General features: G+C 40.9%; 1 protein-coding gene across 1 annotated transcript in view; it reads left to right on the forward strand.

Annotated features, from left to right (window-relative positions):
- fras1 (Fraser extracellular matrix complex subunit 1) overlaps positions 1-14,183 on the forward strand; it is a 352,607-nt gene that overhangs the window by 6,255 nt on the left and 332,169 nt on the right. Inside the window, exon 2 of the mRNA XM_085180995.1 lies at positions 2,899-2,930. Within this exon, the coding sequence (XP_085037121.1) occupies positions 2,899-2,930 (32 nt within the window). The remainder of the gene's footprint in view (positions 1-2,898; positions 2,931-14,183) is intronic.

Genomic DNA, 14,183 nt, shown 5'->3' on the forward strand with positions numbered 1-14,183 from the left:
CTTGTAAACCTTGGTTGCAACACATTTACACTGAAGCTGCCTTCAAAATAAAAGCAAAAAAACCTGTATTGTCATTTCCAATAAAATCACTAATTTATCAAATAAAGTTTGTTAGTTGAAATGTGAAAAACAGAAACTGATGCATGAAGTGTGCTTATTTGTATTTGAATCCTAATTTTCCATCTACCTCACATGGGCTGGTCAGGTGGGCGTGGCCATATTATTCCCAATTCTTTCATAGAGGATCTGATCTGTGGAATTTTCCCTCCAAAATAAAATAAGGGCCACGAGACGCTTGTGTAAATAAAATTCATTAAAAATCAGTCAAAGAGCAAACTTTTGTTCCCATCATAGATGATTTTAACTATAATCTAAAAGGCCGTATGTTTAAAACACAAGTGAGCCCAAAAATAAGGATTTCCATGTACTTTGGGAGCAGGGAAAGTTGTGCCAGAAATCCCAGTGTGCACTTGATAAGAATAGAATCCATCTTTTAAAAAACCTGCAAACTAGATAGACTCAGACTCAGATAAAATGACACTCTCTCTCAAAGACACCAACGTTTAATCTGTTAATTAACGCCTGAGATTCAAAGAGTGTTAATAATTGTTTACAATCTGAACTGTTAATTGGATTTTTCTTTAGCAGGCAGAACTGAAAAGTAAACCTCTCCACTGTCTCTTCCCCGAACTGATTAAACCACCAGATTATATTTTACACAGCACTCTTTCTCCCATACAGCGTGATAAAGAGACTACAGCATGGCGCAGCAGCATAAACACACTCGCTCTCGGGCATCCTTTATGAGAGCATAACTGTAACTGTATTCTTGTTTTCCCATCTCGACCATTATGGTAAATGTTTACCTCTTGCTGTACTTTCCCCCGAGGCAGCTCAGATTTCCCAGGTCTGGTGTCGTGAGGCTCGGAGCCCCGGCTGGGCCGAGGCGCGTGCTGCCTGTGCATCTGTCTGTTTGTGTTTTTGTTAAACATTTAGCTCTCAGATTGAGCAAAGATAATCAGTGGCACCCTGCAGTTTCAGTCTAAAGGTTGCATGTTTCACATTTATTAAAGGAAGTTTTTAACGGCAGCTGTTTCCAGCTGAACCGTGAATGCAAAAGTCGGTAAACGCTTAGTTTAATGAGACAGAAAAAAGCAAAGATGCATTACTGGATTCTGATTGGCTTGCAGCACAATCGAAGTGAGAAAGGTTATAGCTGGTGTAAAGGTACTGCAGATAAAAGCAGTGTGGATGAATAGAGGTTCTTTAGATACTCGGCTGTTTTCACATAATGTCATAGTTCTGGACCAAGTTAATTACTCTACCCAGTGTAAATACTCCCCTGGTTCCTCTACTCAGGTTCCAGTTTTCAACCTTGCAAGCAATTTCTAGTCTTTCCAGGCTTTCTTAGTCTCAAGGATTGTTTTGTGTCATAGGCTGGGCATCTCTCACATTTCTCTCGCTTACTCACAGACCGACCTCGACCAGAAATATTCAACTTACACATAACTGCTGTTTCCACGTGCCGTTTTAAAAACATTTAACACATCATTCATAATCTTCCTTTTATTCCAAGAAGTCAGACGATGGCCTTTTCACCCTGATTTTATTAGTGAAAAGATTTTACGGTTTATTTTTTACGTTTTTTAAGAAGAAGGCCAAAGGCCACTTTTGGTTGCTTTAAGGCAGGGTTGTCAAACATAAGGCCTGGGGCCCAGAAATGCCTCGGCAAAGACTAATCCGGCCCATTCGATAGCTTTGGAATATGTGGACGGGATAGATTTGGGATTTTTAACTGTGTTTTAATACGTTTTACAGCTTTTTCTCCTGATTAAGACTTTTTCTGCTGCCGTTCACAAAAGTAATTAAGTATCAGATAAATAATTAAATGACAGAAAAGTTCCTGTCTTGGGTCCAGATTGAAAAAGACAGCAACTATCTCCTCTTTTTTATTTACTACAACATTTCTTCAACATTTAGAAAAACTGAAACGTCTTTTTCTTATGTTAAGACATCTCATTAATTTTAAATGTGTAGTTTTACTTCTTTACAGCGACACAAAGGAGCGTTTCACCGGTCTGGCCCATTCAAGATTAAATCGAGCTGCATGTGGCCCATGAAATAAAATGAGTTTTACACCCCTGCTTTAGGGAATTATAAAATTTTCCATTTTTTGGTGGGAGATTTTAAGCGACTCAGCTGGTCTAATAACATAATAGATGTATAAAATATGAAAATAACAGTCATTTCATTGTTCTGTTCATAATAATCAGTCAAATAGATTTTTTTAAAAATCTAGAACGTTAACGCGATGAATAAAAACTCGTGTGGTCTCTGCTTGGCGATCCACACGTGAGATTATGTCTTTAAATATGCTGATTAGCCATAAGTATCAAACCACTCACAGGGCAGGCGAATAACATTGATTACCTGATTACAGTGTAATAGGAACCCAACCTGTCAGCCTCAGCTACCCCCTCTCATTTCTGCAGTGTATCATAGTTATTAGGGGTTCAATAAATCCCAGCTCTGTTTACATATTTCCAAACCTTTTAAGAAGCATAACTACAGCAAAGTGGTGCATTGCTGCGTAACTGTTTGGTCAAAAGTCTTATTAAAACTGTATGTTAGTCAATTACAAACATGAAACTTTAATATTTATTCTTGTTTTTGTATTATTTTCCCACTGGGCCGAGTCTCTGTTGCAGACATGTCCTGATCTCTTTCAGAGCTTGTCATCACACTAAGAACTTTATAAACCTGCATCTTAACTGGAGCTGATTGATTATCCGTCATACAGCTCGTTTGCTGTTTAACCATCTGCAGGATCCTCTCACAGGTATGATTCAGACTGATCTCTGATACTAATGGTGTGTTTTTTTCTGTATCTCTCCCCAGGAGCTTGTATCTACGAGGGAGCGCTGCATGCGGTAGGTACACCAACTCCTTTTGTACTCTCCTACCTCTTGCCTAGCACCGCTTTAAATCTCCGTCCCTACTGTTCACAGAATCCGTTGTGTTTATATGGCTTAATGGGTCTTAGCTCGTGCATTATTCACTGGAGACTTGAGCAGGTTGGTGTGACTGACGTTTGAAGCTCTTACCTGTGTGTGTGTATTTGAGGATAGGCGGTACGAGGTATTATCGGTAGGAGTTGCTGCGCATCCTCTGTTGTTTGAGAAGTAGCTAAGAATATGTGTCTCATCAATAATGCATGGAAGATCCCGGCTTTGTGTTTGATAATGGCGACGAAAGAGCGCGATGCAGGGTCACTAGCAAAGATGAGCTGCTGTCTCCTGCTGTTCTAGGGGGTTAGACGGTGGAAAACATTTGAAAGTTAGGCTGTTCTAAAAAAAAAGTTTAAAAGAAGTTTATGATGAGCTTTGCTCCTTTGGTTCTGCTGGGTATTGGCTAACATCCAGCGCTTCGCTCTGAGGTGTGCTTCTGCTTTATATTCTTTAAACCCGGCTGCTGGTTACTCATATCTTTGCTTGAGAGTTATTTTAATGTTTAAAGTTGTCGTGTTTGGCTAGAGGCATCATCAGATGAGGAGTGGTTTTGTTCCTCTGTGCAGGCAGCCGGGGGTTGCCCACAGATGTAATTTATATGATTATAAATTCAGACCAGCTTATTAACTTTTCCCCTTATACCACACGGGTGCACTCTTCTGGTTTCAGTCTGTCTGCTTGATCCTGGGACCGGGTATTGATGAGCTCTTCACAGAGACGCAGTGGGAAAAGTGGGTGATGTTGGGTGATGACTTTTGCAAGAGAGAACCATGGTGGTAAATCTAATAGACTCCAAAGAGCCAATCAACAGTTACATTCTGAAACATATGGGCCAATCATGTTGCTTTACAAAGAGGTTGTTGTACCTGTGACGGCCAGTGGGCTGGCCTTGTGTTTTTTTTGGGCTTGGCCTTTTTCTGTTACCTGTTTCTTGCAGGTAGGTGGAGCTGACCCAATTATAGATGCAGCACACCTGAGAAGGCCAGTCCCAGTGTATATAAAGACGCCTTGACTGAACCAGCTGGGATTCTTACTCTTGCTCTGGCGCTCTCTGTCTGGCACCCATCTTGTTCATTTGGAAGTTTCAGTTATGGCTGTTATGGTCTTTAAATTGTGTTTAAGTTGCTTTACCTTATTTTCATTAAATATGTCTTACAGCCTTTAAAAACCTGTGTGTGGTCTCCCTCTTGATTGTCACTTCCTATGAGCCGGGTTGTGACAAATGGGGGCTCGTCCGGGAGACATACCTGTGTGGCAGCAGAGGTATCTGCTCGTTATGATAGTAGAGATGTAAGTAAGTGTATGATGTTTGTTGGATAGCCATAATGTGCATTTGTGTAATCCCATGAGCAGAAAGGATTGTTTACTTTTTCAGTCCCAGTGAGCACTTGGAATGGAAGCTGTGGCTCTCACCCCGATATGATAGATAGAGATTTAGCAAACCTTGCAAACCTGCAAACCTTTGTCAAGTTGCTGAGCTGCAGGAGTTGCTTCTGGTTTGGCAAGTTAGTGCTCGAACTGGTGTTGGTTAAGATCAGGGTTCTTTGCAGGTTTGTTCTTGGGCTTCCGCACCATATTTCATGTTAAAAAGGATGAGGACAAACATAAAGTGGACATACTTTGCAGTTTTTAAAGCATATTTCAGTCAGAGTCATGAAAAATAACGTTTATTTTTTATCTGTATGGCTCTATTCTGGGACCTTTGTGACCTTTCTTGAACTTAAATGAAAAGCCCAGCGAGGGCAGAGCAGCAACAAGATTAGCATTACTGAACAGAGTAAGCATCAATAACAACAAACACTGCAGTGATTGAATCTGGTAAAGAATAAATGATGATCTGGGCTGGAGGTGGGTTGCAAAGCAGCTTGCAGATACTCAGCAAGAGGCTTTGGCTGTCAGCTAATGTGGACTTGCACTAAAATCAGCACTAACACTGTCCTTTAGCTTTAGGAGTTCCCTTCATGGGGGTTAGACGGTGGAAAACATTTGACTGCATCTTTTATGTCATAATATATACGTAGAGATAGTGGGTGGAGTCAAAAGACCATTTTTTGATCTGACTACATTTCGCTAAAGCTTTTTCAAATGTTTAATGTCGTTATCTTTCTTTGTTTAATGTCGGACTTTCAGCTGTCTGTTGAATGCAGCTGCATAAAAAAATTATCATGAAATGTACACAGTGAAAATACACATATTAAGCCAAAACAGGTTTGAACTGGGCAGAACTGGGCAGATGTAACAGGGGTGGTCATAATGCTTTGCCTCATCAGAATACACTTTTCTTTGAAGATTTTATATATTTAATAAAAACCCTGATTTGTTTTTTTTTCCTGTGAGTTACACGACTTTAACCTTGGCTGAAAGAGCCGCGAGTCTTTAAAGAAATTTGTCAGCCAGTTTTAAGTGAAGACTTCTGAGGGTCTACATGATGTTTCTAATGCTTTTCCTTCCCGAGGCTTCTTAAAGAAAGAAAAGCTGACCTGTTAAAGTCATTCATTATTAGCACAGCTTGCACTTTGAAACGATTCAGCCTTAACATATCTTTTTCTCCTTTTAGCAGTTGAACCTGAGGAAAAACAAAAGAAAAGAAGGAAATTTGCTGCTGTGCACTTTGTGTCTTGCAGCAAATGGTAAACTCTCTTAAAAAGCCTTAAACAAGGGTCTCAGCAGTGGAGTTGCGGTTCCCAGGTAGACTAATGATGAGCTCCTGCTTCTTTCCTGCTGTGTCATCAGTGTAATTACAGCAAAGCTCAGAGCAGCAAGCTGTAACATACCTGCAATCCTGTAAATGCACACAAACACATCCTGTCCCCTGTGTTACTTTTCCCTCCGCTTTGAAGGAGGGGAATGTTTGCAGCAGGGCCGTAAAGACAGGGACGGCTCAGTTAGTGTTTTAGGAGGGAAAAGGGGGGAGGAGGAGTGAGGGCGGAACAGAGGGGAAAAAGGAGAGGGCAGAGAGACGGGAGGGACGTCCCGGCATGTTCGAACGCAGCTGGAAAAAGGCCCTCCTGGAGTTCAAAGTAAGTGGCGGCCCCTCAACACCTGGAGTGGTGGGCCCATAGAAACAAATGTGCAAAAGAAACACGCGCGGATTAAAGTGCAGGTCTCGGTAAAAGCCTGCAGGGCCTTCTGTGTGTTTGGTTCTGTGGTGAAAATAATCACAAGTCCTCGGTGTCCTCTTTCTTCTTTTTCCAGACTTTAATTTCTTTATTTGATTTGGTTTGATTTATGCCAATAATAACTCTGTCAGTGCCTGAACAAAGATCATTCTGATCACTCGTCACAGCTAAATTAAAAAAGACATAGATTATAAATATAAATAAATATGAGCTGACAGGCATTTTAAACCACAGACCTATTTCATATCAGGTCAGTGAGCCAGTTTTCCCATACGTTTCTCAGCGACTTCCTGCAGCTATTTTCAGCGCTTTAGCGATTTCATGGTTAAAGTCGTACGTTGACATTGTGACCCTCATGTAAAGTTTGACAAACACGGCAGTTTTATTTTTTACAACTTGTGCTCACACGTTTCATTTACCACGTTTCAGGTTTTACTCACGCTGTGTGGTTTGATTGATCGGTCAAACATGAGTTAATGTTTTTCCCACGTCCGAGTATTTTTTATACATTTCAGGAAAAGTGTCACAGTTGGCTTCACTGCATGAAAAACTGGATTTCCAGCCACATAAACTGCCATGAGCCTCACTGTTTCAGTAAAGAAAAGTGAAGACTTATTATTATTAGTAGTAGTAAAAGTACTGCATTTACTAAGGGCTTTGACATCCAGTATGCATGTGTTCATGTTGTTATCATCATACAGTTTAACTGTCATCAGGGACATGAATGATTATCAGGAAACTAAAACGTTTAAAAGGAACGTGTCGGCTCTGAATCAGAGCTTTATTAAAACTCTAAGATTCCAGGAAATGAACTTATCTGATTTCCACAGTCAGAGTCGCAGACGTAGGCTGTATCCCAATTCAGGGTCTGCAGCCTTAAAGGCCGCATTTTAAGGCCAATTACATCACAGCGACGCGACGAAGGCTGTCACAATTCGGAGGCTGCTCGAAATGCGGCCCTCAAATGCGTCCTTCATTTCCCTGAATTTTAAGGATGTGGCGGTGTAGACTTCGTGGCCCAACATATCCCAGAATGCATAGCGCGGCGGTGGGTGTGGATAATTTTGCCTGAAAAAAACGGCGGATGAGGGGCGAAGAGTAAACTTTAAGTAAGTACTGAATATTATGTCACTTATTTATGTGCAAATGTTTAATAATAAAGAACATTAAAACATTACTGTTGGCCACATGTCGGCAAAGTTATGTGACATTAGTGACGTTTGTACTAACTTGGTTTTAAAGCCTTTACTTTAAAATATACGCCGTTCAATAGCTGAGCTTAATCTTACAGAGAATGATCAAAGCTCATGTAGAAACAAACAAACAAATGAACAGAAGATTTTCTCCTTCATTTCTGTCAAACAAAGCTGTATGAAACGTTTCTAGCTGTTAGTATCATGGTTGCTAGGCAACCTGGACGGAGGCTAGACCGTCCCATTTCACAAGCCTCGCACTTCCGGCCTTAGCGGTCTTTGAGTACGCGGCCCTTGTGGACCGTTAAGGCTGCGTACTTTAAGGCTGCAGACCCTGAATTGGGATACAGCCATAGATTACAGGACATGGTCTTCCCTTGCTGGATCCTCTTAGTGAGCCATGATTTCAAGGTCTACAGGTCTACATGTAACTGGGTTTCTAAAAGGATTTTTAGACGTTTGCATCTGCATACCAAAGCGTTTTCACACAAATCTCAGTAATACTTGATAAATGTCAAGTGACACTCCTCTTAATCTTTGAATTCAGGTGTTTTCAGTCTCATTGCCACATGGTATAAAATGAAGCACCACCAAGCTAGGTGCTTGACTGAATTTGTGGAAGCATTCACAGAACCACAGCACTAAACTGCAGACCACCATGTGCCGTAAAAGTCGCCAACTCTCTGCTGACTGAGTGACTGCAGAGCTTCATGACATGGGTCTCAACGGCTAAGCAGCTCCTGTAGGTGTAATGCATGGGTTCAGATAGCGCCTATAAAAGATGAACTATGCTTTCTAAAAGCAAAGTTCTTTGAAGCTGCATTCTTGCTAATGGCCAGCAGGGGTCGACTTCTCTGATGTTGTGATTTATTCATAAAAGGTTTTTGAATAAATTCATGGTCTCAGTTGCTGGGTCCAAGTATTCATGAATACAGTAGAATACTTTATGTAAGTTAACGTCCCCATTAGAGTAAAAAAAAGGTAAAGATAAAAGGGCATGGTTTAAAGTGTCCTTTACAAGTTGCTAAGATATGAACGTGCACTGTTTCACATATTCAGAGACCTCACTAACTAACTGGTGATGTTCCTATTTTTTATATACAGTTTATGTCTGCATGTTTTTTGATTTAGAAGGGAAGGACATTTGGACACACAGATGGCTGGGGAGATTCGGACAATATGGTCTGTCTATTTTACATCAAAGATGGATTTAAAGTTGTCTTTTGACAGCGGCCATCTGGGAAATCAGAATAAGTAACCGATTAGACAGCCGGCAGCAAACTGTCTGATCTTCCAACAGCCAATGTGTTCGGGAAGCACCACTGTGAGCACTGCTGTAGGAATACTTACTGTTTTTCTGATTTATTCTTCAGTATTAATATTCAATGTTAATAAAAGCCTTACAAGTTCTAATTTTCCCACATGTAAGAGTCGAATTCTCGTGGTAGAAGTTTTCCCGTTGTTTGGATTTCTTCACTGACTGAATCATAATCAGTGTCTCTGCTGCAGCCCTGGAGGTTGTAGAGCATCCTGAACAGTCTGCAGAAAGACTTTCAGCGGTGCCATCACTCTGAGGAAATCCTGAATATCCCAAACTTGCAGCTCATACCAGCCTGAACGCTTACAGCAGTTTCTGAACATGGCTGCCAGTGGAGAAAGAGCCTCTTTATTTAATTGATTCATTTAAACGTTTTTAAACTGAATAAATTTTTGACTGTCACCTCTGTTTCACTCTCTGGCCTTTCTAAATAAAGTGTCTTTATTTTTTATTATTAGTCTTTTGATTTTATTATAAATTATGTATTGTGTTTTGTTTCTTTTGCTTGTTTTGAGTGCCCAGAAGTCCTAAACCCAACAATGTCTTTACATAACTTACACATTTTTGTTTTTAAAGGAAAAAAAGGCAGCAAATCCTCATATCTCCAATCTAGAACCAACATTTTTAGATGTTTTTCCCAATATATGACTAGTTATTTTAGTTGTGAGTATTGTTTACCATTGGTTTAACTACTAGAACTCAGCAAAACTGAAGCATAAGCTTCTTGAGTGTCTGTACGACACAGCAAACTGTAATAATGCATTACAGTAAATGGCCTGTATTTGTATAGCGCTTTACTAGTCCCTAAGGACCCCAAAGCGCTTTACACAACCAGTCATCCACCCATTCACACACTGGTGATGGCAGCTACATTGTAGCCACAGCCGCCCTGGGGCACACTGACAGAGGCGAGGCTGCCTCTTGTGGCAGTTAGATGAACTGCAGTTTTCTTCTCATGCATGTTCATATCTGTTAAGATCCACTTTAAAGGAGTAACAGGAAATAAAAAAACAAACAAAAACAAAACAAAAAAAACCTCAGGCAATGTGGCTCCATCTTTTATGTACAGTTTATGGTTAAAATCTAATTCTATCAAACCAGAACAGAAAGGTTTGTAGTATTTATGATCTTACCTCATGTTCTTACTTTTCTGTGGAGTAAAGGAAGCGTAACTTCTCTGAAATATGTAGTGACAGAAAAAGCAGAAAACATTTGTTCCTAAACAATCAAATTCTTCTGTCGGCAGGAGTTCAGGTTCTTCAGTCACCCCCAGGCGGTACAGTACAAAGCTGAGAGGATTGTGGGTAACGTGTAGTACATGCGTCCTGACAGATTCATGCTTCGCACTTATTGCAGCGGTGCAGTGTGCCACCGGGCCTGACGTGCCGCTGAAAAAGACTTTAAAGCCTGCAGTGAAGGACAGCAAGCCTCCACAACATGCAGCACCATGTCCAAATATATCACCTGCCCCTCAAGGCTTGAATTCCTGGCATTGCAAGTCACCCATCCGCAAGGAATCAAAATATAGGGCACCTCAAGAATAGCGCTACCAGGACAGAGGTCCGAGCTGTATGTTTACAAAGCAGAGCTGGGATTGACCTAACAATGCCTGTTTCTACCTGTCCTGCACCACTGCAGCGCTGCATTTTAAAGATGATACATTACAGTAAAGTAAATGTGTTTTTAGAAGAATGAAGTTTCTTCCAGTCCTAACTCATTCCATGCATATTTAGACTTTTACTCCAGATTTAGTAAGAACTGCTTTGTTATTCCTCTCAATAGGACTCCAGTAGTTATTTTCCTCAGCTGAGCTTGTGACATGTCCAATTATGCACACGCAGAGAGTTTACTCTATAGTAAACAATAAAAGGGTAATGAATATCGTTGCTCTGCACTTGGGAAAGCAAATCTTTTGTCTCGTTGAGCTGCTCTGATTTCTCTGCAGCTCAGACGGTTCTTAGAGTCGTCCACGTGTTCGGTGTTTACGTGCAAAACTGACACTGTGATCACTTCCTTTTGTTTGAATTGCTGTAGCCTGTAAATAGCTTTCATGTCTTCATATAAGAACGTGCCGGAGCAAATCATGGTCGACTTTAGAGCAGTTATTGCTTTGAGGGAGCTGCTTGGTGAAATGTGCAGCATTCAAGACATTCTCACATGCTCAAGGTTTGTGTCATCTCTCCTTTTTGGTCTCAGTGCTATCTGCTGCTAATTAATGCTAAGATTCCCTCATTCTTTGTATTAGGTGGTGATGATGGTGTTGATAGTTTGACTCTGCCTTCAAGGGAAGCCATTTGGAACAATTATAAACACTTTTAATTGGACGACATGCTGTTTAAACTCGCTCCATTCAGCCACAGCCTGACCCCGAAACCATGACCACTCACCCCACATCTCCCCCCCCCTTTTTTTTACAACTGCCAAGTAGATTATGATTATCTGTGTGTTTGTGTGTTTGCTGGTTAGCAGGATTATTCAAAAAGTTATGGGCAGCGTGAGTAGTGGGGCTTGGCCCAACTTAGAATAATAATAACTGTGAAGTTTATTTGTAAAGCAAATTGTTTTATTACACACGATATAATGCAATCGGTGAAGAGGAGGAAGAGATCAAAAGAAGTGTCAGGGTTTCAGTATTTTCCGTTCGCGTTCACTGTTTATCTACTGCCTGTTCCACTTCCTGTTTTATTGTGTTAGCCTTGGTCTGTGTGCATTATGTTCAGTCCTCTTCCCATTTATCATTAGTTCATTATGTTCAGCTGTTCACTCTCCTGTCTCCAATCGTTGTCATTGTTAGTCATGTATTTAAGCCCTCTCTTCCCTTCAGCCCTTGTCGTGTCGTTGATGTTATGTTGTCGTTTCCGCCTGCATTCAGTCAGTCAGTCAGCTAGCCATTCAGTCTTTCAGTCCTTCATTCATTCAGTCGTCCAGCCCTTTCCTACTCCTGTTCTGTTTGTTCACTCCGTCGACAATAAACACCAACCTTCACCTACCTACCTGTGAGTCCAGCATTTGGGTCCTCCTTCTCTCATCTACGACACTAATCCTGACAAGAAGATTGAACACCAACGAATCAGTCTCTAAAGATGAATTATAAGATTAATTGGTGTATCAATTTAAAGCAGGACACTGAGACTCAACAGCTTGGTTGTCTTTTCGTTCCAGATCTAGATTCAGGAACTTTTGGAAGTGTTCATAACTTCACATCATAACTTTACAAGTCAAATCAAAATAAGAAAAAAAATGCCATGGTGCTGGTTTCCCATCTCAGACTGTTCTTGTTTGTGTCCAGTTTAGCTTCAGTAGTGATAAATTACCCCTGTTAATCTCAGTCAGTCGGTCCTTCTTCTACTTCTTTCAGCTGCTCCCTTCAGGGGTCGCCACAGTGGGTCATCTGCCACCATCTCACCCTATCCCAGCATCCTCCTCTGTCACACCAGCCCTCCTTCACTACATCCATGAATCTTCATTTCAACATCCATTGTCAAATATATCCACCATCCCTCCTCCCTAACCCTAACCCCATCTCAGCCTTCCCTCTCTAACTTTGTCTCCAAAGCTGGTGCAGACTCTGTGTTGTTGCTATAGTCAACAGATTGTGTTTCTGTTAGAGGAGTTAACCTGTGGAATAGTTATGACAGTGATTTAAAAAGGTGTAGTTCATTTTCCTTGTTTAAAAATATGTTTAAAAATAGAGTATTAGAAAAATATATATATCAAGAATGAAAAGAGCAAAAAAAAACAAAAACAAAAAACAAAAAAACCTCTTGATTCTTTTGCTTTGATGTAGTTACTTACTAAGGTGGAAAGTTTTTTGTTTTTTTGTTTTTTTCTTGTTTGTTTGTTTGTTTGTTTTGTTTTTGCTTTGTTTGCCTTCTCTCACCCCAACCGGTCGCAGCAGATGGCCCCGCCCCTCCCTGAGCCTGGTTCTGCTGGAGGTTTCTTCCTGTTAAAAGGGAGTTTTTCCTTCCCACTGTCGCCAAAGTGCTTGCTCATAGGGGGTCATATGATTGTTGGGTTTTTCTCTGTATCTATGAAGCGCCTTGAGGCGACATTTGTTGTGATTTGGCGCTATATAAATAAAATTGAATTGAATTGAATTTTATTATTTGCTTCGAGCCCTGTGTACAGGAGCTGCATGCTAAAAGATCTTTTGTTAAAAGGGTTGGCGTAATAAGCAAATGCTTCAGCCAATACCTTTTGATTAGCCTTGTCTCATGCTTTCTTGCTTTGTGGTAAATCTTTGTTCTGTCTTCACTGAGATATTTGAATGCTAATCAATAAAAACATATCACTTCAAAGATTGTGGAGCACTGATATAGAGCGATGGTTAAATATTGAAGCATCCTGATGAATAGTTTAAACAGACTCACACGAGCCAATCAGAAAGCAGAATTTTGTAAATATGTTTGAATAACATTTAAAGCCTATGAATGATCAACACCATTAACGTTGCTTTTTAAGGGTGTGCGAGTCAGGTAGTTGGTGACATTGTGGACCTTTTGAATCTGAGTAGCCCTCATCACTTTTCCTCACACGGCCTCCCCTCTGAAGTAAAACTCCGTATATAATTTTCCCGCAGTGGAAATGCATCACAGCTTTCGACGTGTGTGCAGCTCTCCAAGGTGATCTCTCAGGAAAATAGTTTTGCACAAGACTTCCAGTCACCGTCAGAAAAACAATCTCAGCAGTATGTCTGATCGCTGCAGCTGCCCGACACGCTTCACAACTCGAGTTTGATGAGCCTGACTGTAAAAAAAAAAAAATTAAAAATAAAACTCGCTAGAAAAACTTCATCTCCAACTCGAATTAAAACAAGAGTTCAGTGAAGGCAAATACAAGAAGCTCTTTTAAAGGAGAGAGAGAGACGTCTGTGCTGAGGTGTAATATCCTCATCACGGATATTCATAACCATCAGCGCAGTTCCCCGTAGGGCTCAGTGGTGAAAAATGATATAAAAGAAGTAAGAGGATCTGACTGCTGTTAGACTGAATATGTATATCGAGGTAAACTGTCTTCTTCAAGGCTCCTTTGTGGATTAATGCAGAAGCTGTAGTGATATTTCCTCACTGACCACAGGACCACTGCTGTTCTCCATACAGGGCTCTGAACCACCCATGTGATCGAATCAAATCAGACCTCATTTCTGTACCCACCCCCCGAGTGATGAGACGTTCACCCCAGGCGCACATCACGGCTGCAGGAGTGAGCCAAGAGCAGAAAAACAGCAAATACTGAAATGCCAAAAGCAGATATGAAAGTGAAAACAGGATGAGGGGTTGGGCAGAAAAGCTCGATTTGAAAGGTGACAGTCTGCGACAAAAACAAAGTCAACAGGGAGAATGTGCGAAATCTGACAGCAGCGACCCGACTTCACTTTACTCGCATGAGACAGAAAGTCGGAGTCAGCAATTTCTTCTTCTAAGCGTGTTAAGAAATCCTGGGATGGTGGGGTCACCTGAAACCAGCAGAGGAAACATCGACTGAAAAGCTAAACTGGATGAATATTGCAGTATTTCTGGCTCCTGAGTGGTTTATGGGCGTCTTT

Source organism: Neolamprologus multifasciatus, chromosome 12 (assembly GCF_963576455.1).
Source record: "Neolamprologus multifasciatus chromosome 12, fNeoMul1.2, whole genome shotgun sequence".
Lineage (NCBI taxonomy): Eukaryota > Metazoa > Chordata > Actinopteri > Cichliformes > Cichlidae > Neolamprologus > Neolamprologus multifasciatus.